Source organism: Leptidea sinapis, chromosome Z, assembly GCF_905404315.1.
Source record: "Leptidea sinapis chromosome Z, ilLepSina1.1, whole genome shotgun sequence".
Classification (NCBI taxonomy): domain Eukaryota; kingdom Metazoa; phylum Arthropoda; class Insecta; order Lepidoptera; family Pieridae; genus Leptidea; species Leptidea sinapis.
Genome location: NC_066312.1, coordinates 12265167 through 12291028, shown reverse-complemented (window position 1 = coordinate 12291028; position 25862 = coordinate 12265167). Strand labels below are relative to the sequence as shown.

At 35.2% G+C, this 25862-nt stretch overlaps 3 protein-coding genes across 6 annotated transcripts in view; 2 read left to right on the top strand and 1 right to left on the bottom strand.

The window, feature by feature from the left end:
- The first annotated feature begins 38 nt into the window (after positions 1 to 38).
- On the top strand, positions 39 to 1962 carry LOC126979048 (ATP synthase subunit beta, mitochondrial-like). The gene has a single exon (XM_050828229.1). The coding sequence runs from the start codon at positions 130 to 132 to the stop codon at positions 1846 to 1848; it is 1719 nt and encodes a 572-aa protein (XP_050684186.1). The 5' UTR covers positions 39 to 129; the 3' UTR covers positions 1849 to 1962.
- Positions 1963 to 4092: 2130 nt separating this feature from the next.
- The window catches only part of LOC126979067 (uncharacterized), a 377271-nt gene continuing 355501 nt past the window's right edge, over positions 4093 to 25862 (top strand). The window contains exons 1-7 of one of the 2 annotated variants that reach the window (XR_007732746.1): positions 4093 to 4311; positions 9336 to 9497; positions 13507 to 13687; positions 14013 to 14264; positions 14491 to 14565; positions 16774 to 16889; positions 17680 to 18145. Coding sequence is in view for 1 of the 2 variants with exons in the window: in XM_050828259.1 (XP_050684216.1) it covers positions 4144 to 4311; positions 9336 to 9497; positions 13507 to 13687; positions 14013 to 14264; positions 14491 to 14565; positions 16774 to 16889; positions 17680 to 17862 (1137 nt within the window). In the remaining variant the exon portion in view is untranslated. Of the gene's footprint in view, positions 4312 to 9335; positions 9498 to 13506; positions 13688 to 14012; positions 14265 to 14490; positions 14566 to 16773; positions 16890 to 17679; positions 18218 to 25862 lie in introns of those variants that run through there. The other variant, XM_050828259.1, reaches the window with a different exon arrangement.
- LOC126979033 (V-type proton ATPase 116 kDa subunit a 1-like) overlaps positions 20958 to 25862 on the bottom strand; it is a 46831-nt gene continuing 41926 nt past the window's right edge. For all 3 annotated transcript variants that reach the window (XM_050828200.1, XM_050828199.1, XM_050828201.1), the window contains exons 14-16: positions 24762 to 24963; positions 23815 to 23989; positions 20958 to 23653 (exon numbers count right to left, since the gene is read on the bottom strand). In XM_050828200.1, coding sequence (XP_050684157.1) covers positions 23527 to 23653; positions 23815 to 23989; positions 24762 to 24963 — 504 coding nt within the window. In that variant the 3' untranslated portion in view covers positions 20958 to 23526. The remainder of the gene's footprint in view (positions 23654 to 23814; positions 23990 to 24761; positions 24964 to 25862) is intronic.

Here is a 25862-nt window from a genome sequence, read left to right as displayed (position 1 = left end):
TCAAATGTCAAACGTGTCACACATGACTTTCCGTAATTTATATTCAATTTATTTGTTTCATTTTAATGGTTTTATGTGATATAAAGTCAACAATAATCTATAAAAAATAGTGCGATAAACGTGATAAGCATGAATTTTCTATTGAAATACGATAAATTGCCATATTTATCAAGGTCTGTGCGTTGGCTAACTAAAGGTGTCTTAAATTTTACTTCTAAGATATATTATCCGGAAACATCACAAAATATTACTAAAATCCAAAACCATTATTTTTTTCCATGTTATTTATTCAGTACAATGTCATCTAATAGTCCAAACTACATGGGAGTGGTGAATATGAAGAGAACGTTATCAACTGGCATTCCATTGTTAAAAGATGAACAAGAAAAGGGTGGTGGTGAAAGTGGTGGTGGTAAAGGACCACCTAGATCTGCTTCTTATGGATCAAAAGGAAAAATAATAGCTGTTATTGGTGCAGTTGTTGATGTGCAGTTCGATACAAATTTACCATTAATATTGAATGCTCTAGAAGTGCCTGATCGAAAGCCTCGCTTGATTCTGGAAGTTGCACAGCACTTGGGTGAAAATACGTGTCGAACCATAGCTATGGACGGAACAGAAGGGCTTGTTCGTGGGCAAGTTATAATAGATACAGGAGCACCTATAACAATTCCAGTAGGAGAGCCAACATTAGGGAGAATTATTAATGTCATTGGCGAGCCTATTGATGAGCGTGGACCAATTGAAACTAATGAGTATGCTCCAATTCATGCTGATGCTCCACCTTTTGTTGAGATGTCAGTTGAACAAGAAATTCTCGCTACTGGAATAAAAGTTGTAGATTTACTTGCCCCGTACGTCAAAGGTGGGAAAATTGGACTTTTCGGTGGAGCAGGGGTTGGTAAAACTGTACTGATAATGGAGTTAATAAATAATGTTGCCAAAGCTCATGGAGGTTTTTCCGTATTTGCTGGTGTTGGTGAACGTACCAGGGAAGGGAATGATCTGTATAATGAAATGAAAGTCGGTGGTGTAATTAAAGATAGTTATAAAGATTCAAAGGTGGCTTTGGTATATGGACAAATGAATGAACCACCTGGTGCTAGAGCCCGTGTAGCATTAACGGGTTTAACACTAGCAGAACATTTTCGAGATAAAGAGGGCCAAGATGTACTTTTATTCATAGACAATATTTTTCGTTTTACCCAAGCTGGTTCAGAAGTATCCGCTTTGCTTGGTCGAATCCCTTCGGCGGTAGGATATCAGCCTACTCTAGCAACTGATATGGGAACAATGCAAGAACGTATTACTACAACGACAGCTGGTTCTATTACAAGTGTACAAGCAGTGTATGTACCTGCTGACGATTTGACTGATCCTGCGCCGGCTACAACTTTTGCACATTTAGATGCAACTACAGTATTATCTCGTGCAATAGCTGAATTGGGAGTGTACCCTGCTGTTGATCCACTTGATTCTACGTCTCGGGTAATGGATCCTAATATTATTGGACCTGAACATTATGGAGTTGCTAGAGGCGTGCAGAAAATATTACAAGACTATAAATCGTTGCAGGACATTATAGCAATTTTAGGAATGGATGAATTGTCTGAAGATGATAAGCTTACCGTTGCACGAGCTCGTAAAATACAACGATTTCTTTCCCAGCCCTTCCAAGTCGCTGAAGTATTCACTGGTCATGTTGGAAAACTTGTTAAATTAGAAGACACTATAAAAGGATTCAAAAGAATACTTAACGGTGAATTAGATAACATACCCGAAGCCGCATTCTATATGGTTGGTACTATTGAAGATGTAGTAGCGAAGGCACAATCATTAGCAAAATGATATAGCGAAATTATTTCGTCTAGTTTTGAATTAAGGTATATTGTAATACATTGTCTGAATTTATGATATTCTACAGTTCTATAGGAAGAGTTAATAAAATAACATTACTCCAAATATTGTTTTTTTTTAAGTTTTGTTATTTTATTATTTTCTTTGATTAACGCGAGTGTTACACATTTAAATAAAACACTTTTAAAGGATTAAAACGCGTGTAATTGTAACTGTATTTTTTCCACAAGGTTTTTGCGTAAAAATTCAATTTTTTATTTTTATTTGATCTCGTTTTCCCCTGAAAAACTGACTGCAGATGAAATGAGTCAAAGATATTATTTGACATAGTTGTCATTATGAAGTTTAGCGCCATTTATTGCCTCGGAGGTGGTATTTGCTGTACACAGATGGTTTATGGCAAAATTTACCGACAGTGTCCTCTTCTTTTTTGGTATTTGTAGTTGTGGGTTTCAATAATAATAATAACAAAAATGTAACTTTTACGCAAAAATCTAATGTAAAAATACGGTTACAATTACACGCGTTTTAATCCTTTAAAAGTGTTTTATTGAAATTTTGTTATTTTTATTCGTAATTTTTTAACGTGAGTAGAATACTTTTACTTTTTATAGTAAAATTAAGTACAACTTACGAATTTTATAATTACTATTTAACCTTCATCAAAATAAATCTGATGGTAGTTTAAATACTCGATATTATATAGGTGTTTAGAACCCTACTATAATCTCTGACTTTTTATTGCCTTTGCGTTTGGAATTTATTTATCCAGCAATACCAGAGAAATACAATGTTCCTATGTGAAAGAGTAACCTCTGTTTTTAGTTACGAACTTTCCTTTCCTACCGAAGCTGTATGTAAAACTTCAATAACTCTGTGTAATTAAGACGCGAGAGTATTAATAAAAGACAAAAAAAAAATTTTGTTGTATTATTATACCCTGTTTTATTTGTTCTTTTATAAAAACCACCTTAAGCTAACAGTAAAAAGACGGCTGTGTGCTCATTTTCGCAACCATAAGAAATAAATTTCAATATCTTTTAAATTTATAAAAATAGAAATGTGTGTGTATAGTGAGAATCTGAGTTTGCATAAATGATAGAATTTATTAAATTATGATGTTAGTACACCTAACTGTTTCTTGTGGATTGCGTTGGTAGCTATAGTCATTTGTATTCATCACTTTGTTTAGTTCAGTCACAGTAGACATATGTAACAGTATAGAAACTAAAGCGAGTTGTTTTACACTTCACTGAACTTAGGCGTCTAAATTCAGAAGCAGCTTAAAAATTTGAAGCTTCTGATGGCACTGCCCTAAATTTAGTTACTGAAGAAGTTACCACTTAAAGCACAACGAAGTTGGACGTGTCGTATACGAGGATGGCCTTTGACTAGCCCTGGCCGTTTGTTGGTTCAATTCAGTAACGACTGAATTCAGACGACTTAATTCAGTGAAGTGTTGTTGAAAAAATACTAACTTATACGTGCCTACACTCCATTGAATCAATAGGGTTGCCATGTTATTTTTCTAACCGACTTTAAAAAAGGAGGAGGTTCTCAATTCTGTATTTTTGGAACGAAGTTCCTTATGGGGCGTTGCGGAGCGTAAAGAGGTAAAAATGTAATATTTGAAATATTGCCAGGAAACTTTGAAATATTTGTATTTAAAAAACATAAGTTTTATACTAAAAGTAAGTGAAATGTACTACTACAGTATGCGCAAATTCCACCCCTTAAGTAAAATATATTTTATTGTATTTTTAAGTAACTGGTCGACTTACAAGTGTTTCCACTAAAATTATTATTTGTTTAAAATATGCCGCCTGATCAGGATCCGATCATGCATACTCGCCTAACTGAACTGATCCGTACGCCGTTACAGTTTGCAAGCCCTATCCACTACGGTGTGCTTCCTTGTTTCCGCTTCCTTCCATGTTTAATATGAATTCACTGGCATAAGAACGCAAAATCAATATTATAACTTCGGTGAAACATTCCGAATTAATGGTATGAATCGATTCATTAAAAGTAATCTAATTCGAAAAGTAGATTCAGAATTTACGATCGTAGTATAATTGTAAGCTTATTCTAAGGTAACGTAGTGTTTAAATTCTCTTTGATTGTAAGTCTATGCCTATATTCGACACAACGAGCTTTGATTGATTGATTCGACGTGAAGTGCAATATTTGACATATTTTAAGTATTGTGTCATACATATAAGGCCTCTGTGGTTTTTTAAAATATTTAATCCTAAAATAAAATTATATGATATATTTTTAGGCAAAATGACCTTGCGAAAAGACATAAAGGGACTACCACTACCAAATTTATCAGCAGAAGGGATTCTAAGCAATGATGAGGAGGCACTAACAAAATGCCAGAGAGAATGTATAGGTAGACTTGGTATTTCTATGCAGCTAGAGCAAGAAGCCTACTTATCAAGACATCCCGAGGTAATGTATGCAATGTATTATAAATTACAAGCTTCCGCGTATTTATTATTCATAACAGAATTGTCTATCTAGAAATATCGCCAATAATAACCCTATTCTTAACGCTAAGAAACACTCGTTGGCTCTTCTTATCTACAACTACGTCCAGTAAGTTTATTTGCGTTAAATATCACGAAAACTGTTACACACGTTTAAAATTAAATGGGAAAATGTAAGAAATCAGCCAAGTTTGAGATATAAACATAATGCACTGTGCTGTTAAAAACTCTTAAAAAGCTTGGACCACTTACAAATATGTTTAAATCTCGATAGATGTTAGCATAAAATAAAGCTTGATTTTTTTGTATGTATTTTTCATTCACAAAAATATTAGGGGTTACAGTATAAAATTGACAATTTGTACTGAAAAATTGAAATTGTTTTTTTTTTTAGTTTAACATATTCATATAATCAAAATACTTACCATTATTATCCATACATTGCTTCCATCTGATAGGAAGGTCATTTATGCCTTTGCAATGATAGAACTGTGGTGACCTAGATTCCACAAACTGTGTGAAAGCATTTTGTACTTACTCCTGAGAACGAAAACTTTATATCACGTAGAAATTTGTCCAAATCACGGTCTTTCGCCAATTCTTCATATTTTTATTTTATTGATTTGACGCAAATGAGTCAATATTATTAGGCATAAAAGGCATTTATTTTCTCAAACTTGATTCCTTTAGAATTCTTTTTGATGTCATTTCTAATATACTAGATACTACTACCGCTCCGGAAACAAATGGCGCTCTGAGAGAGAAGAAGCGGCGCAAGAAACTCTCCCAGCATTCTTTTTTGCGCTCTTTTCAATAAAAATACACAATATTGTACATTCATTTCTATCACTATAAAATAATTACAATTTAATCCCAGGCTGTCCGATCATCTAGATATTCAGCTGTGGAGTAAAAGGATTTACGACAGAGCCATTTTTTTTATAAAACATTTAAATTTATTTATAGATAATGCCTGAACAGTGGCTGGGACTTTATTATAAAAGTGTATACATTTACCCTTAAAGCTATTATGTATCTTATGAAGCCTTCTAGAATAAGTTACAAGCAATCCTTTATTTCTAGTGTTATAATAATGAAAATTAGTATTAAGAGCAAAAAGGTGACGATTTTTGTGAACGTATATTAAATTTTCATAAATGTACTCACAATTAACAGTCATAATATTTATTTCTTTAAATTTTTCTTTAAGAGACTGTCTATAACCAAGCTGATATATAGCACGAACAGCTCTATTTTGCAGAGCAAACACTATATCAATGTCAGCAGCATGACCCCATAGTAAAATAACGTACGTCATGATGCTGTGAAAATAACTGAAGTACACTAATCTAGCGGTCGCAACATTCGTGTACTCTATAATCTTTCTAACGGCATATGCTGCAGAGCTGAGTCTATCTGCTAGATGGCAAATATGTGGACCCCACTGAAGCTTTTTATCTGACGTGATACCCAAGAAGACCGTAGTGTCCACAAGTTCCAATCTCTGGTCATTTATAAGTACGTTGGTTTGTACCTTCGCTGTGTTTAGTGTAATGAACCATAAATACTTTGTTTTATTACTGTTTAAGTGCAGATTATTTGTCTCAAACCAACGCACTATCTTTGAGAGTGCATTGTTTACCTCGTCATCAATATCTGCACGTCGCTTTACTTTAAAAATAAGTGAAGTATCATCATCAAATAATACAATCTAATGGCTATCATCAGTTACTAAAAATAGGCAGCAATGAAATAGGTCTGAATTAAGCAGGGTCAAAAGAAATGCCCGATTTAAACAAAGGTATAACTTTGCTGTATTTCATAAAGTCAGGGCACACGCCCTCATCTATGATTTAATGAATTTAAATATTATTGCTAATTCGGGTGCTATAATGTCAAGTATGTATTTTACAATATTAGTCGAATGGCTCCATAGTTCTTTTGTATTTTTTGGTTAATTAATTTGAAGATTTTTATTATATCGCTACCTGTTACATACTTAAATTCCAAATCAGTGGAAGATACTGGTACGTGTAATTTAAGCATATTGGTAAGGTTAAACGATGCCGCTAATTCCTGGTTAGTTTGGCTCGGATCGGCTTCCAGCTTCTCTTTCAATTCATTGTTATTCACCTGTGCCCACACAGTCTTCCACGTGGTTCGTTCTTCAAATTTCCATCACGAAAGCCTTTAAGCACGGTTCGTTCATTAGCAGTCGCCTCTCCAAATGAAACATTGATATTGGAAGCTGTTTATGCCGTGTTAGTTCCGCGTCGAATTTAGAAGTGTCCATGTAACTTGTCTAAGCTGAATATAAAAAATGAACTTAAAATCGATAATCGAATTTTGCAAAAAGTTGTTAAAAGAAGAACTACAATATAGATAGCATGTGAAAAAAGTTTCTCTATCTAAAACGATCTCATACCACGAAGGTTCTATGTCAATTCGAAGTACCTGTTACATTAAAACTTTTACCCCTATTGTTTATCTGGTAAGAATTTCAGTTTCATAGAAAAGTTATTTTCAGGATTGTTAGGTTTTGTTGTTGAGAAGGTAGCTCTCGTTTCCATGAACTTTAACGCCTTTGGTGGGTATCTACCAACAGAGTTATTCTGAACAATTATCCAATCATAATTTAAGGAATGGTATAGAAGCCACGTATACCTTTAAATAGGTAAATAATCGCATAATAAAGTATGTAGGTACAATACTTCGTACTACATAATTAACTCATATTAAATAGAACTAACTGTAATTGCTTTAACATTACATACCGAATAACACTACACACAAATTGTCACATACTTATACACACACATTCACTCATAATTACAAGCACACATACATATATCACCGTTCTCGCCGGCGAGTGCAAAGTCTCTTAATACTCGGGATAGGAAGCATTTTACTTTAAGTCCCAAACTGAATGTTAAAATGTAACTTAAATTATAATATAAATTATTGTCTGAAACAACCATGGCCTGCGTATACCCAATCTTCTTTATACTTTTACAAGATATGAAATAATTGACTTACATAATTGGACTTCTTGCCATTTACCACTTCGGAATAGCTGTTGAGGTCTGATGTGAAGAAGTGGCAAGAAAACTCATTGTTACTATTTTAAATCAATACATATTAACAGCTTCATAATTTTAGAAATTTAATATTTATTTTATTTACAATATTGTTACAATCTATGCAAAGTTATGGAAAAAAGCTCAAAAGTTCCAAATTACTTTGAGTTATTGTTAATATTAAATGTGAGACACGTAAAATCATAAAAAACTTTAATGTATGAATCAAGCCTATGAGACTGTAAATATATTAACATATTTTGTCATCACTTCGAACTTTTATAAGCTTTAAATTAAAGAAGATAGGCAGGGTTCACACAGCCTCTATCGCTTCCCGTGAGCACATTTTAGGCAAGGTCCCACGACACCGACACAAGCATTGCGTACATGCTTTCCTAAAATTTACGGATGCCTACAGGTAGATATTTTTCGGGACATTTTTGCATTTGTAAATTTACAGGAAGGAACCTTGAAATTCAAATTTCCTTGTACAGTCAGAAAAAAAATCTGTTACATTTTGAAGAAGAATATATATTTACAATCAAAAGTCAAATAGTTAATGCCAAATACATAATAATTATATTTATAAGCATTGCTAATTGTTGTAAGGTCTGACTATTTGGTTTTAATTTATAGTCTCCAATCGGGCTTAGAACGTGTGCCCCTGAGTTGACGCCGGTGCTAACGTGTCCCCGACTCGTGGAAGTCAGCTCTTATCCATCCAGTCCAAAGAAAAAGGAGATAGTTTGGATCCTGCTCTCCAAAATCATGGAGAGTTTATGCAAGTGGACCTCCACCTTCCTCACTGGGCGCAGCATACAGGTCAATGTCGATGGTTATTGTTCGATCCCGAAGCCCGTGAACACTGGAGTGCTCCAAGGCTGTGTGCTCTCTCCTAGACTGTTTCTTCTGCATATCAATGATATGTTTGATACCTTTGAAGCCAATTTGGCTTTGCCCTCCAGATGGCCACGGAATTGGTAATCGCTCGAGATTTCGAGACCCAGTATTCCGATACTAGGCGAGGCTTTTAGGGAAGTGTTGTCGAAGAGCGGTGATGCGACAAATGGGGTTTTTTTTAGTGGTAAACGCGCAAACTTGAGTCTTCTGGGGGTTAAATTGGACAAGGTTCAATTTACCCCATTCCGCGACCTTCTCAAGAGAGGACTCGATAGAAGACACAAGTTTCTCCCGGCACTGGTCGACGATTTCCTTGAGAAGGACGCGGAATGGGGTCACACGGACAACTCGGGGACCCAGTGCTTTGTGAATGGCTGGATCACTTAGCGTTGTGGAGAGACGTCGCTTCATTGTGTGCCTTCTACCGCGTATATCACGGGGAGTGTTCCAAAGCGCTGTTTCATCGGATCCTGCCGTCGAATTCCACCTTCGCACGACATGCCGCAAATTAGGATATCAGCCCCTCCATCTGGATATGTGTTATATATTTTACTTGTGGCTTATTCTTAATATGATTTAATAATATTTATTGTTCAGTGTTATTATTGTAAAGTCGATATTTAAAATGATTTAGTAGGGGATGAGACAGTTAAATATCAGAACTCGGATTTATCGGATGAAAGTGAGGATGAGGATGAGTGCGAAATATCTGGAGTTGAAGCGATTTAGAATTCAGACTGAGAACTTATATTTATTATTTATTACAAAGTAGTCATAAATGAACAAACCTTACCTACCTTTGGAGATACCTTTATACCTTTGGAGATTTTCAGAAAATATTACTGATCAATTTGAAACAATTTTTTAAACCATTAAATAATGGTTAAAAATTGTTTCAATTGACTTTTTTCTGCCGGAAGTACTAACGTTACTTCCGTCAGAAAAATATTCAAAGTCACGCCTAAAGAAATTTGACTTCAACAAAATTTCTATATTATTTTTATATCAGGTGAAAGCATTACTTGAAATATTCGTTAGTAAAATGGTCAAAAGTAATAAAAGGAAGGGAATATTAAAAGAAGCTGCAGATCACTTCACTAGACCTATTGAAGAAATTGATTTAGAAGTGAGGCAAAATCTTGGTATAATGTCGACGGAACCATACACCACGGTAATAAATTTAAAATTATTATTTTATAAAATACCTGAAGCAAATATAAGCTGTAAGTACCTAAAAAGAAAAAATAACTATTACATAAGTAACTTAACTTTAATTATATATAAAAAATAATTATATATTAATTTTTTTTTAATATATAATATTATTTTGCCCTGTACTTTTCCCGGGGCGTAAAAAGAATAGGGGAGTCCCAGGCCCATGGGTGTCGTGAGAGGCGACTAAGGGCTTTTTAGAAGTGGGAGAGTCACGCTGCCGTCTTTGACGTTAGCACAATCGGGCCAGGCTCGTCCGGGTTAATTACCACACTCGCACAGAATACCGGCGTGAAGTAGTGGCCTAGTGCCGCTATGTTTCGCATAGGTTAGTGTCGAGGACCGGTGGCCATTCCCCCCCCCCCCTCCACCTGAATATGACAGCGGAACTTAAAACGATTTTACCCCAGGAGGGTACCGGCTCTACCAGAGTCGGAGAATCCCTCCCCGAGCACTATAGCTCGGGCTGCCCTTCGTATTCTGGGGAGGGCACAGAACCGCGCATGACCAAGGACAAACGAGGCAGTAACACCACGGCACCCCGCTCCACACTCAACGTGGACTTTTGCAATATCAGGGGAATTCACTCCAATTTAAACGCCGTCCATCACCACCTTGAGACGGCGCAGCCGGCCTTATGTTTCCTTACGGAGACGCAGATATCTCGACCTAGCGATACGTCATATTTAACGTACCCCGGGTACAAAATTGAGCACAATTTTTTGCCTCATGCCGGGGTATGTGTGTACGTTAGGGAGGATATCTGCTGTCGCCGTCTCGGCAATTTTGAGGGTAGGGACCTGTCCACTCTCTGGCTCCGCGTAAATTTAGAGGACCGCGTCCGCATCTATGCGTGTGTCTACAGGTCCCATAGTGGTAACGCAGAAACCGTTCATCTCATGGGCTGCGTTCAAGCGGCAATTGACGACGTGCTTGCACAGATCCCCTCCGCTGAAATCGTAGTCTTGGGTGATTTCAACGGGCACAATGCCGAATGGCTTGGATCACGTACCACAGACTACGCAGGGCGATCTGTGCATAATTTTGCATTGGCGTATGGTCTGTCCCAATTGGTCGAGTCGCCAACGCGGCTCCCGGATGTGGATAGCCACATGCCGTCCTTATTGGATCTCCTGCTGACTACACATCCCGATGGTTACCAGGTCTTTGTCGACGCCCCTCTCGGAACGTCCGACCATTGCCTGGTCAGGAGTTTAGTGCCTAACCGACGCCATCGTCGCAGACCACCAGCGACCCGCCGCGTTTGGCACTACAAGTCAGCAGATTGGGATAGGATGCGTTCCTTATTTGCATCCTACCCTGGGGCAGGGTTTGTTTCCCTTCGGATGATCCTAGTGCCTGCGCCGTTGCAGTAGCCGATGTGATATGCAGTTGCAGGGCATGGATATTTTTATACCAAGCTCTGTAGTACCGATCGGTGGCAGATCACAGCCCTGGTTCGATGCGTCAGTTAAAGCAGCATCTGACTGCAAAAAACAGGCGTATCGAGCTTGGGTTGCGGCGCTGGGCAGAAAGGATCCAAACTGCACAGTTCTTAAGAGGAAATACAACCGTGCCTCCAGATTTTTTAAGTGGCAAATCACCCGTGCAAAGTCAAAACACGTCGTCAACATCGGCGAGCAGCTTTCCAGTTACCCGACCGGAACACGCAAGTTCTGGACGTTGTCGAAAGCTGCTCTCGGTAACTTCAGCCAGCCGTCCATGCCGCCGTTGCACATGAGGAACGACACCCTGGCCCATACGGCAAAAGAGAAAGCCGATCTCTTGTGCACTCTTTTCGCCTCCAACTCGACTCTTGACGACAACGGAAAAACACCGCCGACCATTTCGCGGTGTCAGAGCTCTATGCCTGAAGTACAGTTCAGACAGAAAACTGTTAGGCGATTTCTCCAATCGTGCTTAGAACGTGTGCCCCTGAGTTGACGCCGGTGCTAACGCGTTTATTCCGGCTCTGTTATTCTAAAGGCGTAGTCCCTGACTCATGGAAGTCAGTCCTTGTCCATCTGATCCAAAAAAAAGGAGACAGTACGGATCCGGCAAACTACAGGCCTATTGCTATTACCTCCCTGCTCTCCAAAATCATGGAGAGCATAATTAGCCGTCAGCTCTTGGTATATCTAGAGGGTCACCAGTTAATCAACGACCGACAATACGGGTTTCGCCATGGTCGGTTGGCAGGTGATCTTCTGGTATACCTAACACATAGATGGGCAGCGGCTATTGAAAGCAAGGGGGAAGGCCTGGCAGTTAGCGTGGATATAGCGAAGGCCTTTGATCGTGTATGGCACAAGGCGCTCCTCTCCAAACTTCCATCATTTGGGCTTCCCGAGAGCTTGTGCAAGTGGACCTCCAGCTTCCTCACTGGGCGCAGCATATAGGTCGTTGTCGACGGATATTGCTCGAACCCGTCCAATTTAACCCCCAGAAGACTCAAGTTTGCGAGTTTACCACTAAAAAAACCCCATTTGTCGTATCACCGCTTTTCGACAACACTTCCCTCAAAGCCTCGCCTAGTATCGGAATACTGGGTCTCGAAATCTCGAGCGATTGCCAATTTCGTGGTCATCTGGAAGGCAAAGCCAAATTGACTTCAAAGAAACTGGGCTCTACAAAGCGCAGGTCCGACCACACATGGAGTATTGCTGTCATCTCTGGTCTGGGGTACCCCAGTATCAGCTCGATCCATTTGCCCGCGTGCAACGCAGAGCAGCTCGAATTGTCGGGGAGACAGTGCTCTGTGAACGGCTGGATCACTTGGCGTTGCGTAGAGACGTCGCTTCATTGTGCGCTTTCTACCGCATTTATCACGGGGAGTGTTCCGAAGTGCTGTTTAACCTGATTCCTGCCGCCGAATGCCACCTTCGCATGACACGCCACAAGTTAGGATATCATCCTCACCATCTGCATGTGTGGCGGTCCTCCACAGTGCGGTTTTCAAGGAGCTTTCTTCCACGTACTACAAAGCTGTGAAATGAGCTTCCTTGTGCGGTGTTTCGGGGATGATACGACATGGGTACCTTCAAAAAAAGCGCGTACACCTTCTTTAAAGGCCGACAACGCTCCTGTGCAAGAGATTGTGGGCGGCGGTGATCACTTAACAACCCGTACGCTCGTTTGTCCTCCTATTCCATTAAAAAAAAAAATTTAAAACTGTTTCATCAAATATCAATTCGTTGAATATGATTTTCTACGGCTTTAATTCCTTCTGTAAGAAAAGTAAGTAGTAAATCAAATTAGGTAGAAGCCATTTCCATTTCTTTTTCAAGTCTATATTGCTAAGATACAGTATCAATTAATACAGTAAATAGTTCATGCAATATTTTTATTATGAGGTTTCACAATTATTATTTTTAATTTATGTATTTTAGGTTTAAAGATATTTATTTCTCATTAAAAACAATGCCACCTTACGTGAGAACATAAAAGAAAAAAAACAGTGATAATTTGTTCGCCGTACATGCAGTACATACATACATACCTACCAACTTTAAATATTCTTCTTGAAAAAATATTATATATTATACACATACACTGGTCACTCTCGCATTACAAGTTGATTAAAATATTTTTTTAAACTTTGAAAGACTATAATATGATAAATTAGATTTAAATGTAAATAATGACTCCATCTTTGTAAGATATGAAGGTACACTGTTATAAAGTTGTGCACCCTCTTATGTTACATTGTAGTTTGAAATTATTGCTCGTACTTGCTAACGGGGGTTATTTACAATTTTATTTGAAACTAAAATTCATCAACTACGGGCGTTAAGCAATTGACTGTGTACTGCTCAGAGTTCAGAATTTTTAGATATTCAATCGGCCTTATGTCTATATTATTATCACTTAACTTAAATTTTCTTCATCTATAAGATTATGAAAGTTATGTAATTTATTTGACTAGCATTTTTGTATTTCTAATCTGGTTTAATGCTCATATTTGATAGAAAGAAAAGCCCAGCTACAATTTTGTGGATGATGACATTATGGCTGACTTACGGCAAATAGTTAATTTAAACTATCCACCTGAGTTCGCCCCTGTTCCATCACCAGTCCCTGGTACACCTGATACTGTATCCTCTTCTTTTATATCTATAAGGACCTCAGAAACTACTCTACCAACACCAGGTAAAATTAGCATTTTTTCTATTTAAGCTTACACATGTTAATAATATATGAAAACTTTAAAAATAATAAATGTGAACGGAGATGTTCCCAAATATGTTTCCGATCATTCATTCATAGTTATTTCGATGTCCGTAATGTAATGATTCAAATAACTACAGATTTATAAAAAGATATATATATATATATGTATTTCTTATATTTCAATGAAGTTTATTAGCACATTAACAAATTCTTGGAATATAAATTATAAAATTGTTTTCTCCAAAAGTGAATTTATTAATTCTTATGAGAACTAAATTCTTCGACTATAATTGTATTTCTTCAGAGCCAATACCTACGCCTGATCCAACATTATCGGAAATTATGTACAACGTTATATCAAACACAGTCGACAAATCTATATTTCTACATGTCAATGATGGACAGCTACGCTATGACTTTGCATATGTAGAGCTTGCCAAAGCTGTAGAAGAAGCAATGGAGATGACTGTAGTCGAAATCAAGGAGGACATTGCTGAACTTTACTTTAATGCTTACAAAATGTTTGAAATCAATATAATGGAGAAGGAACGAATTGGTAAAATAATTCCATAATACTACTAATCTTTTCTCTTATTAAAGTAAAAAAAAAATACTGTTTAAACAGAAATATTTCTCTTTGAGCATTGTACTAAACTATAATAATATGTTTATGGCTCAAAATTCTAAGTTTTGGAGGGCTTCTTATTTTCTTTGTATTTGTACAAAATATGACGTTTTATACCGTAAAGATTTTTAATTTCATTGTGACCTAAATTTCCCAGCCGCTGAAATCGCATGGGAGAAGAGAATGCGTAAGAAAATGAAGAGAACCCTCAGGCGCCTTGATAATTTTAAAGGTATTGACGATTAATTTTCATTCGCATTGGCGAGATTAATTAAAGTTTGACACTTTGACGTAAATGAGTTAGGGCTGGAAGGAAGTGTTCTCGAAAAAAATAATGTATTTTAAAATGGTACAAAAAATAATTGACAGTTAGTTAATATGGAGATCTTAGATCAAGGGTTGGTCTCCGCTGCGCTTCAACTAGATCCCGCAGGCGTAGTCCCAAATTGTGGCATGTAATATTACGCCCAAGCGGGCGTACTCAAGCCTGTCTCGAAGAATGTGTGACGTTGACATGCCACATGTTTTTGCTAATAATGAAAACTAAAATGCAGGGTTACATAGTAAAACACAAAAAAAAGTGGTAGTTCAAAACTATATATAACTATAACCAATAGCAAGCATTAGCAACCTACAAATAAGACTTAAGGATATGTGTAACATGATTAAGTAGTGTTCATAGCTCGATATGCTATACTTTCACCACAAAACTTGTTAAAAAACACCATGTTTGCGTGTTTTCTGCTTACTTTTCGCCTTAATATACGACTGAGATAATAGTTACAAAATACTTTAATAACATTACAATAAAATAGATTTGTATATAATCTGTAAAATTGAGAGCTTTTTACTACTCATAATATGATATCGTAATTAATGCACACGCGTTTCATATGACAATATCTAACACATTTTTTTATCAACCACTCAACAAAATTAAATTCATCATAATTAGAAGACTTAAATAATAATTTATGCTTATGTAAATAAACATATGATATACCTTAAAAATGTTCTTAAGTCATTACTTAAGAACATTATGCATGATAAATATTACTTATTAAGATATTTAGGACAATTGCTTACACGGCGAACGTTCTATCCCATAATAATTAGTCATATGTAATGGAAATATCATTGACTAAATTGTTTGTATTGCAAAAGGGTATTTATAAATAAATAAAAAAAGATAACAAAAAACAGTCGACTTCAACAACATTACTTCAAAACAAAAGATATAATATTATGCACTAAAAAGTATAAAAATAATAGCGTATTTTTATACAATCTAATTATTTATTTTATTTATTTATTCAATGAACAAAATTATCTTAAAATATATAATAATAGAGGAGAGGTTTATGTGCGAGCGGTAAGTTCGCATTACAATAATTGATTTAATTAATTAAGACTTAATATAACATATAGTAGTATTATTAAAAATATACATCATAGGTATTCCTGATTATTAGCTTCTAGATACTATTGTTTTAGCTTTCCTTAATTAAAGTTACGATTATTATTATTAAAGTGAAACTGTTACTACACCGTCTCAATCTTTTTCGTCTGTGTGTTGCATGTCGCGTGACGGTCGGGCGGCGCCTATAGTTCGCAGCAGCTGACCGTGTTGTATATATATAGACTATTACTCATTTTAACCAGGGCTAAGACACAGATTTCAATAAAAATATTAGTTGGAGACTTAGTCTACTTTTATTATTTCCCATTATCATTCCAATTTTCCAAGTATAAAATTAAGATTGATAAAGCGATTTTTATACCCTTAATGGAATATTATTCCAAAAATTTTTAGTTAAATGTCAATAATGTGAAAAAAAGTTTCACTTTTACCGTGGTTTCATAAAACCACACAATCCTTTTTTTTACGTAAAAGCTGTTTACAGAAATACGATATTAAACCTTATCATTTGAAATAAGTTAAATATTTTAATATCTCTTGTACCAATAATTAAAGAAAGGAACGGTAGTTGAAGGGTATATTATTCATAAAAATGGGTCTTTGTTTCATTTTTAACTAATTAAATAAGATTATACATTTCCGATGGCCTTGGAGTACATTATCCCCGAATAAATCATCTCTTTTTTCTATTGACAGAACAGCGTCTGTTGGGTCAGCTAGTTTCATATAAGAATTAAGATTCGAATTACTTAAACTTTTCTTTTTTTAAATGTTGAATGTAGGTACTTAATTAGAATAACCAACCTAGAATTAGTAAGTAAGTGCAAATCAATTGTTAATGTTAATTTGAGTTATTGTTGGTACATAAAAAAATTTTAAGTTTTATATCCCTAATTATGAGTCTTAAAGCGATGTTATAGAACCAGCCCTTGCAGCTAGTATGATATATTTGTTGATATAAAGTTTATGATAATGTAAGAATATATATATAATTATTATAATTATCATATTCATTTTAAGGATATGAGACACCTCCAACGCCCAAGAGCACGATATCTTCTCACGAGAGTTATATCAAACCTCCGCCACGCCCTTGCTCTTGCCATCCACAATTTAAATACAATCGATATCCCAAGGTAACTAAGCATTTTATTTTTAATCACGGAACCATCAAATCAAAAAAAATACTTATTATCACCACCTTTAGCGAGATATTTTATTGCATAGTTAAATTATATATTATAGTTATTTCAAAGGGGCTTCAATTAGGCTTTCTCTATGCCCAGCTAATGCTAATTTGACTTAAATGACTAATACCATAATTTTGTTGTACCATCGACAGAATTGATTCATGCTCACTTTACTGCTAATTCTTTTATTTTTGTAACAAAATCAGGCATTACAATTAACTTGGCATAAAGTTATACATGAGAATAAACCACGAATATAGTAAATGTAGACTATATTTATTTTTTTATTTATATTATTGGGTCTGACAGCCATAATACATAGACAAATGTAAATGTTAATAAGTAAATGACAAACCTGACCCATACACTCGTTTGTCCTCCTTTTTCCATAAAAAAACATACGTCCGAATAAACCAATCGTAGGCAAAATGCCTATTCGTAAATATTTTGCGTATTCTTAGTTTATTCTCGGATATAACATTGTAACAATTTTATTTTTAAGGCCTTCAGTGTCTAATAAAATGATAACAGTTACTTAGAAATTATATGTTCAAGCTAATTTCCACCTAATTGTTTATTGTTACTGTAGGAAAATTAATGACATTAAGATGGGTAACGTTCATTTTTGTTAATACCTACTTATAAGTAAACACCAAGATATAGAAAATTCGGTAGTGTTCTGGCCAATATTTTGCCTTTAAATATTTTTGACTGAATGATGTGAAATAATTTTCAGGATAGATTTGGTATTTATTTACCAAGTCAGTACGAATACAGCAGGGGAAACGTGACTGTAACACCAGCAATTTCTTTGCAAGACACAGAGGAAGATGCTGCTGACGTAAAATCTAATATTAGTAAAAGATCTGTAACGTCTACAAAAAGTGGTGTCAGCAAGAAATCTCAATACAAACATTAAAATTTATTTTCACTTTAGTAGCACAAAAAACTATGCGAATCTAGCGTTCTAATAATAATATGTAGCCTGTACGTTTTCTCGACGTCTTAATGTTAGTATTCGTGCAAAATTTATCATTACATCTATTCACTTAATTTTGCATTTTATCCCGACATACATCCTGTATGTGCGGAAAAAACGACAAAAATAACAAAAATTCTGTAAACTACTTTTTTGGCTTTATTATTGTTTGTAGAATACACAGCAAGAATTCTATTAAGAAAGGATTCAATGCACATTTATTGTTTTATTATTTGTATAGCTCTAGGTATGACCTAACAATGTTAAATAACAAATTCTTAAGTACAGCGATATAACAAAACCCAAAACTGGTTTTATTTAAGGATTTTTTCATTCCAGAACTAGATAATAAACTAAAAATATTTAGACAAATGTAATGCACCGGAATTTTATCTTCCAAACTGAAAAAAATAATATACAGAAATTAAAATGATGACGTATCCATGATGACTGATATCCAGCGAAATAAAGATGATACTAATAAAGGCCACTTGTTGGGAAAATATTTTAAGGACAAAACAGACACAAGGACATTCACGATAAATATCATTGGATCATAATCAGATCATTCGGAAAACGTCCACTGCTGGATAACGGCCTCCCCCAAAGATATCAACAACGACCGGTCCAGTGTTGCCCTCAGCCAACCTATTCCGGCGATATTGACCAGATCGTCGGTCCATCTTGTGGGGACCTATCAACACTGCATCTTTCGGAACGTAGCCGCCTTTCAAGGACTTTACTGCCGCAATAGTTGACTGTCTAGTTCCACTTTTGTCGTTGACTTTGCTTCTCCTACTGATCTCATTCAAAACCTTCTCGTCTTGAGACACTGTGGTATTTGGGACGAGAAGAGTTTACGGAGCTATGCAAACGCTGCCCATCTAAGTTGAATTTGATGAATGACTTAATTCGCGAAATTGGACCTGCCTACATGGATTACTTTTCATAATTACAATATTTTTTATTACAATGATTTCAAGAGTAGGTAAAGTTCCCAATAGGTGCGACATGGTGGGCATGAGACAATCTTCTTCTTGTTCATTTTGAGACCTACTCCATAGGAAGCTGTATGAAGGTCATTAATATTTGCCATTGTTATTGATTCTAAGACCATTCTACTCCAGAAGGTCTGAAGACACCATCCAATGCAGCGGTGAAGTTTCGGCGATATGACATCACCTTCTCTGAGACCCCGCTTCAGTCGTATAGACTGACATGGTTGCGTTTATGTAGCTCTGGAGACTGAAGCACAGAATCAAAGGCTATCTCATAGCCAAGCAGTGTCTGGCCATACTCCTCCGTCTTCTGAATAACCAATCATAACGTATGTAACTATGGATCTAAAGCTTTTTTGGAATCTGCCTTGTCCAGGAGGCTGGAAGCCGTCGAACCTATGCACTAGACAACTTGCGAGAACTCTACATACATACATATACTGCTGCTGCTTATATACATGGCTCAGAAGTGATATCAGTCATATATATCTGACGAAGGATAAGTTCCATTAAATTAGTTCTCTATATGGGTTTATCCCCATTTTTGTAAAACAGCACTACTAAATACCCCATATTCTATGCCATACTTGCGACGTTTGCCCTCGAGAATGACGGAATTGAATAGGCTAAGAAATCATTGAATGCTGGTATAAAAACCTTGATGAAACCAATAAAATTCATTTGGCCTGTAATTGCAAAAGCCCTGGACCGATAGTATTGCAGCAGCTGACCGTGTTGTATATATATAGACTATTACTCATTTTAACCAGGGCTAAGACACAAGAGTTCAATAAAAATATTAGTTGGAAAATTAGTCTACTTTTATTATTTCCCATTATCATTCCAATTTTCCAAGTATAAAATTAAGAATGATAAAGCGATTTTTATACCCTTAATGGACTATTATTCCAAAAATTTTTAGTTAAATGTCAATAATGTGAAAAAAAGTTTCACTTTTACCGTGGTTTCATAAAACCACACAATCCTTTTTTTTACGTAAAAGCTGTTTACAGAAATAAGATATTAGACCTTATCATTTTAATGGGTTTATCCCCATTTTTGTAAAACAGCACTACTAAATACCCCATATTTTATGCCATACTTGTGACGTTTGCCCTCGAGAATGACGGAATTGAATAGGCTAAGAACTCATTGAATGCTGGTATAAAAACCTTGATGAAACCAATAAAATTCGTTTGGCCTGTAATTGCAAAAGCCCTGGACCGATAGTATTGCAATTGTTTGCAGGGAAAATTGGCATGGCTAGAAAATTTCATCACCTTTCTGCTTCATAAATTTCGAAGCATCACAGATCCATTATTAGCACTATCATTAGGTTCAGGAACAGAATCTCCTGGACTACTTAGTCTGGTACCTGTCTTGAAGTAGGCATCTATTTTTGGACGGTGTTGTCATTTGTCTTTGGGGAGGGGAGGGGAGCTCATAGTAGAATAATTCACTATTTCACGCTGGTTCTAAGTGGGAGAGAGGTACTTTTTCGGTCTAGTTCAGTTCAGTTGTGTCCCTTAGGACGCAACATGGTACCACGACACAATGATACTGAGATGCACATACACATTGAATGAGGCGGATTTAAGACCACGATAGATGTGTGAACGCATACATATCTGACGAAGGAAGAGTTCCAATAAATTACACGCCCAGGAGATAGGTCTAATCAAACACCTAATAAAATAATATAGTCTAATCATCAAGTCTAGTCATCGAAAGCTACAAAAAACAATCTTAGTATTAGAAATTAAAAACAAATTAATTGCAAACACTTGTCTACAAACAGTCGTTTTAAACGGCACTCAAACGTAAGTTAAATACCCTGTAAAAGCCGCAATATTCTACCACGACAATGATTTATCGCAATCATTAATAAAAATATAGTATAAAACAATGGAAAATGAGAAATGAAAATAATAATCTGCTTAGCAAATCGCTTAGAATATTTCCCTGTCTGTAAATTTCTATTGTGTGTATTTTAATACTTTCTTTAAACAATTTTTCTTATTGAAAAAAACAATGCAATTTGTTTCAATTTTTTATTAAAAAAAATAGGCTAACTCGACACAGTTCAAGCAAAAAAGTTGGTACATAACTTAGACACTTTTTGGAAGATTAAAATAAGTAAAACAATCCAGTAATTAATAAATAAAATGCTTTATCCAATACTAAAAAATATATATTGCTCGTTTAGTTCAACATAATAATAATAAAGGACTTACATTTTAATTGCTATCTCACTTACCACATTTACGGCGGCATATTAACACCTACTATGAGTTAGCTGGCAATTTTTGTTTTCGTAGTTGTTAGTACAGGCTACTGTTTGTTAGATGCTTAAATTATATTTGCTACTTTATAAAGCCTATAAGCAATCTCAAATAAATAAGATTTACATAGATTAAAAGTACAATAAATGAGCAGCTTGGTTTATGAATATTATTGCCAGAATAAATAAGCCCTAATTATCAGATATAAACGATACAGCATCCTTGATAATTCTTGATACAATCCGATAAATTACTTTACTATGTAACTTGCCAAATAACTTCGAAATGGATTAAGATTATATGGATTCCAGGAATCGACATCATTATAATATCTTATTTATTGCTATAATAAATTTTTAAATATTGCGTCTATATCTAGCGGTGTCCCCGTGGCGGAAAATGAATGCAATGAATTATTAGCTCCAGATTTGTTCCATCAATACACACTTTAATCATAATTTTTCAACCTTAACCTAGTGGAGTGCTTTGTAATAACTTCCTTCCTATATATATATATATATATATATAAGAAAATAACAACATATTTTTTTATCTAGGCTAGTAGTAGATTATCTAGGCTAGTTAAAAGTTCATGTTTTAAGTAATTAAAAAGTACGTAGTATCATCTTGTATTGTCATTATTTGACTGATATTGTTTCCCGCAACCCGCGGGAATTGAGAAAAATTGAGAGAAATTATAATTGAGAAAAAACAATGGCTTTTAGCATGTACGAATTAATAATAATAATAATAATAATTTTTTATTTGCGAAAAACTGCCACCAAATTTTTTACAATTACAATAGATATGAACAATTAACATTGAATAAAGAAAAGAAAAAATAACAACACAAATGTTAAAAAAACAATAAAGACAGAGATCTTTAAAACATGAAAGGATTATTTAATAACTAGAAAACGAGGCAGCAGCGCGATTCGCGTATTTTCCTAACACTGATTTGGCAGTAAATGTGTGAAAAAATAATTATAATATTTAAATATTTATCGTATATCTATATCTAACAAATAAAGCTCAGAACTTAGTAAATTTATAAATCTGAAAAGAAAATATATATCACGGAGTGATGCAGATACACGCGATAATTAACATAACACTTCGCTCGATCTCGACAGTCGCCTTGCGAGGGCGATAGCAGAGTTGCTTTACGGCCGTTCCCAATATACTATCTACAGATAGAGATAAATTACTACCTTCTACCGTCAGTAATTAGCTGTCAATAATCTGAAGCTGTCCCAATATACCCGATAAGTTATTCTTATCGCCTTATATAGGGACGCGTGAATCGCAATTTCCATACAAACTTCTATTGTATGCTATACGTCGTCCCTTTGACAGACAGCGTGTACGGATAAGGTGACTTACCGTCGATAAGTTTATTAGCACAGAAAAGTCAAAGATAGATACGATTTTTATCTCAAGTAAGAGAGAGTAAATAAATAAATCGAATACAAAATTACGAAAATCTTTTTATTTTATTTTTATATAAATCGAATGACAACTACAAGTCACTACCTAAAACCGATATATCTATGTAACTAATATAATAATATTATTTTCTTTTCGTACGAGAAAGTAAAATAGACACAAAAACTTTTTTGCACATTGTACATTGCACAAACGACATTTGAGCCATGTGTCATGTTAATTCGATCGAGTTATACGTTTACACTGCTACAGTTTATTAAGAAATATTTTTAATTAAACGTCTATTTCTTGCACTAAGTGACCACTGGACATGAAACTCAAAAATGTGTTATTTAAGCACTAAGCCAAAAATTACAACATTCTATAATCAACTAAACAGTAGTAACATATCGAATTAAGCAAAACTTCCCTTTATCAATGTCTCGAACATAAATATCTAGAACCTATAATAATTCTAAATTTACATATAATATGGCACGGACGAGTACAATAAGAAGGACTCCGTGTCACCTTACATAACAGTGAGGCACCAAAACAAGCCGGTAAACGTATAAATACGCATACACTTACACAAATACAAGCTGATCGGCCGCCATTATGAGATTTGCCATCGTCTGTGACAGATCAGTTTGCGTCGCAATTAAATATTTTAAAAATGCCGTCGTGCGTTGCGTAAAAGTGTAAAAACAATCCCATAAGAGTATTTGTGGATATATGATTATTTAAGGGAGAAAAAATTGTGTATCTGGTATATCCCGTAACCGCACACACACTAGCATAAAGGTGCTTCACTTGCTAATATGACGGCGTGGAGTCCTTCTTTTTTTACTAGTCCGTGTAATATGATAACGATTAAACATATTGAAGCATTCTATTTCTTAAGCTTTCTTCTTGCAAACAGCATCAGGGGTATCCTCCTTACCATCGCCAAATAAAACCGTTCTAAAGCTAAAGGGCTTAAACGGATGTCCACTTCCGTAGTAAAACTTGCTCATAAACTCCACCCTTAAAAACATTTACTGATTGTATTATTCGTAAGTAATGCTTAATTAAGATTTGACAACGACTTCATATTATCTAGAATGTAATTCGAATGTCTAAAAGTTATTTGCGATTTTAAATTAATAATAATAAGACATGTTAATGCTTTACAATGAAAATCTTACCAATGTAAACGCAATGTGTGAAGGAAGGCGGACAAACCCTCCATAACCACTAATATGGACAAAGTAAAAACCGCCCAAATAGCAAATATGACGAAAATTCTTAAAGAACCCCATATATTTGTAACACGTAGGGCCAACTTCGCTAAAATCATAACCCATAACATTTCTGATAATTCTGAAAAATAAATAATATGTATATTTTTCGATATCGCATGGCAACATCAACATATTTATAAGTGCGATGGTAATTTTCAAATGTGTATAATATATAAAGGAAGTCACACATCACACAACGAGGTAACAACTATAATTAATATTTTATATTATTATGTAAGTTATAGTTGTTACGTATTATAAAGAGCTCGACTGTTTTAATTGAAGAAGTAACATTTTTAAATAGCAAAGATTGTTATAGCAGAGATACTAAGGGATAAAAAGCTTTATCTTTATTTCAATTTTTTTATATTGTTAAACATAAAATTCAAAAATATCTTGAGAACTGGGCACATCTATGGTTCTCAATTCGAGTCAGCGATATCTTAAAATTTAATTTTTTTACGACGATGTCGATTGCCTACGAAAGCGAAGTTGAAGCGGTCATTCGCTTGAATCAGACGCGAATTCAGAACTTTAATTCAGTTTCGATATGTCGATAGTGTTATTTTTTGCTATTATTTTATTTATCTTAGCAATTTTATCTAAATTTGCGTGTACCAAGTATAATCGTGCTACAAATAAACTTTTCGCACTCAAACAACAGTATGTTTTACGAAAAAACTCACGCGTAATTTAAAAATGGGCAAACGGCTCTTTTTCAACCGCAACAGCAAGCGCCAAGGTTACTACTTTTCCCGCATACGTAATACAAATAGAAATTGACTACTAGCTTTTACACTTATGACAAAAGATTATTTTATAAGTAAATTAGTATTACAAAACTCACGTACGTTCATGTGCTAGAGATAGCGCCCATAATCTTAGATACGAAGCAGTGTGAGATATGGTACTCAAAACGAACTCGATTGTGTGAACTGCCTGATGGATTTGTAGTTCACCATACGAATGATGTTCAGGATCTGGATCATTTTCCTGGTGTTCATTGCCTATAGCCTTATTTTTCTGGTATTTCCGAAATTTGGTCGACTTGTACTAAAATATAATGTGAAACATTAAAATTGAAGATACAAGACGATTTTTTGCTGTATGCGAGCATTGGCTACTATTATCCTCCATATAGATATCTATAACATTTGCCATTTTGGTTAAAATAGCTTTTTTCGTGTGATATTTCTGAGAGAAACTTTTATATAACTGCTACAACATTCTAGATTTAATGAAAAAGTACATTCGGCCCTTAAAGATGAATAAGTAGCGATAAATACTTAAAATTCTGGCGTGGGGCTTACTTAACAGAGGAATATCGGAATATCAATGCCGTATTTAAGTGGATACAGCATAGAAAGTTTCCTTGGCTTTATGCGCGACCGTAAAAATAAAGTTCAAATTAAACAATGAAACCCGAATTAGACCGGCCAAGACTCGTATCAAACTACCACGGCGTTAGCGGCATGGTTTGATTGTAAGCATACCCGCAATATGAACCCATTTGCATCAAATCAGTTAAATAAAGAGGGATGTAAAATGAGTGTTCCATGATTCAACTGACCTACAAAGAGAAGCACGCGGGGATTTTATCGTAACATGTTGAACCCGTACGCAATGATGAGATTTAGCCAAGAATTTTGACGTAAAATGTTATGCAATCACTACCTTGGTGTTCCAATGCAGGCAGCATTGCATGCACATAATATATAAAAAATCATATCAATTCGACCAATGCTTCAAAAGATAGACGGAGTGATCTTGTCGTCCATTATATTTGTGCAAGATTTTTATTTTTGGTCTAACGGTACTTGAGTTTTCGTTGAACATACATTTGATTTTAAATAAATATAGATTATGGGAACATCGCACTGGTTGACACCAGGTCAAATGGCCCAGGTGAAGCCTAACAACAACGTGCTAAGCTTGCCATTGGAAAATGTAGA

What these genes read in the sequence shown, in the direction of transcription:
- LOC126979048 (XM_050828229.1), top strand. Translation starts at nt 130, where the DNA reads ATGAATTTTCTATTGAAATACGATAAATTGCCATATTTATCAAGGTCT.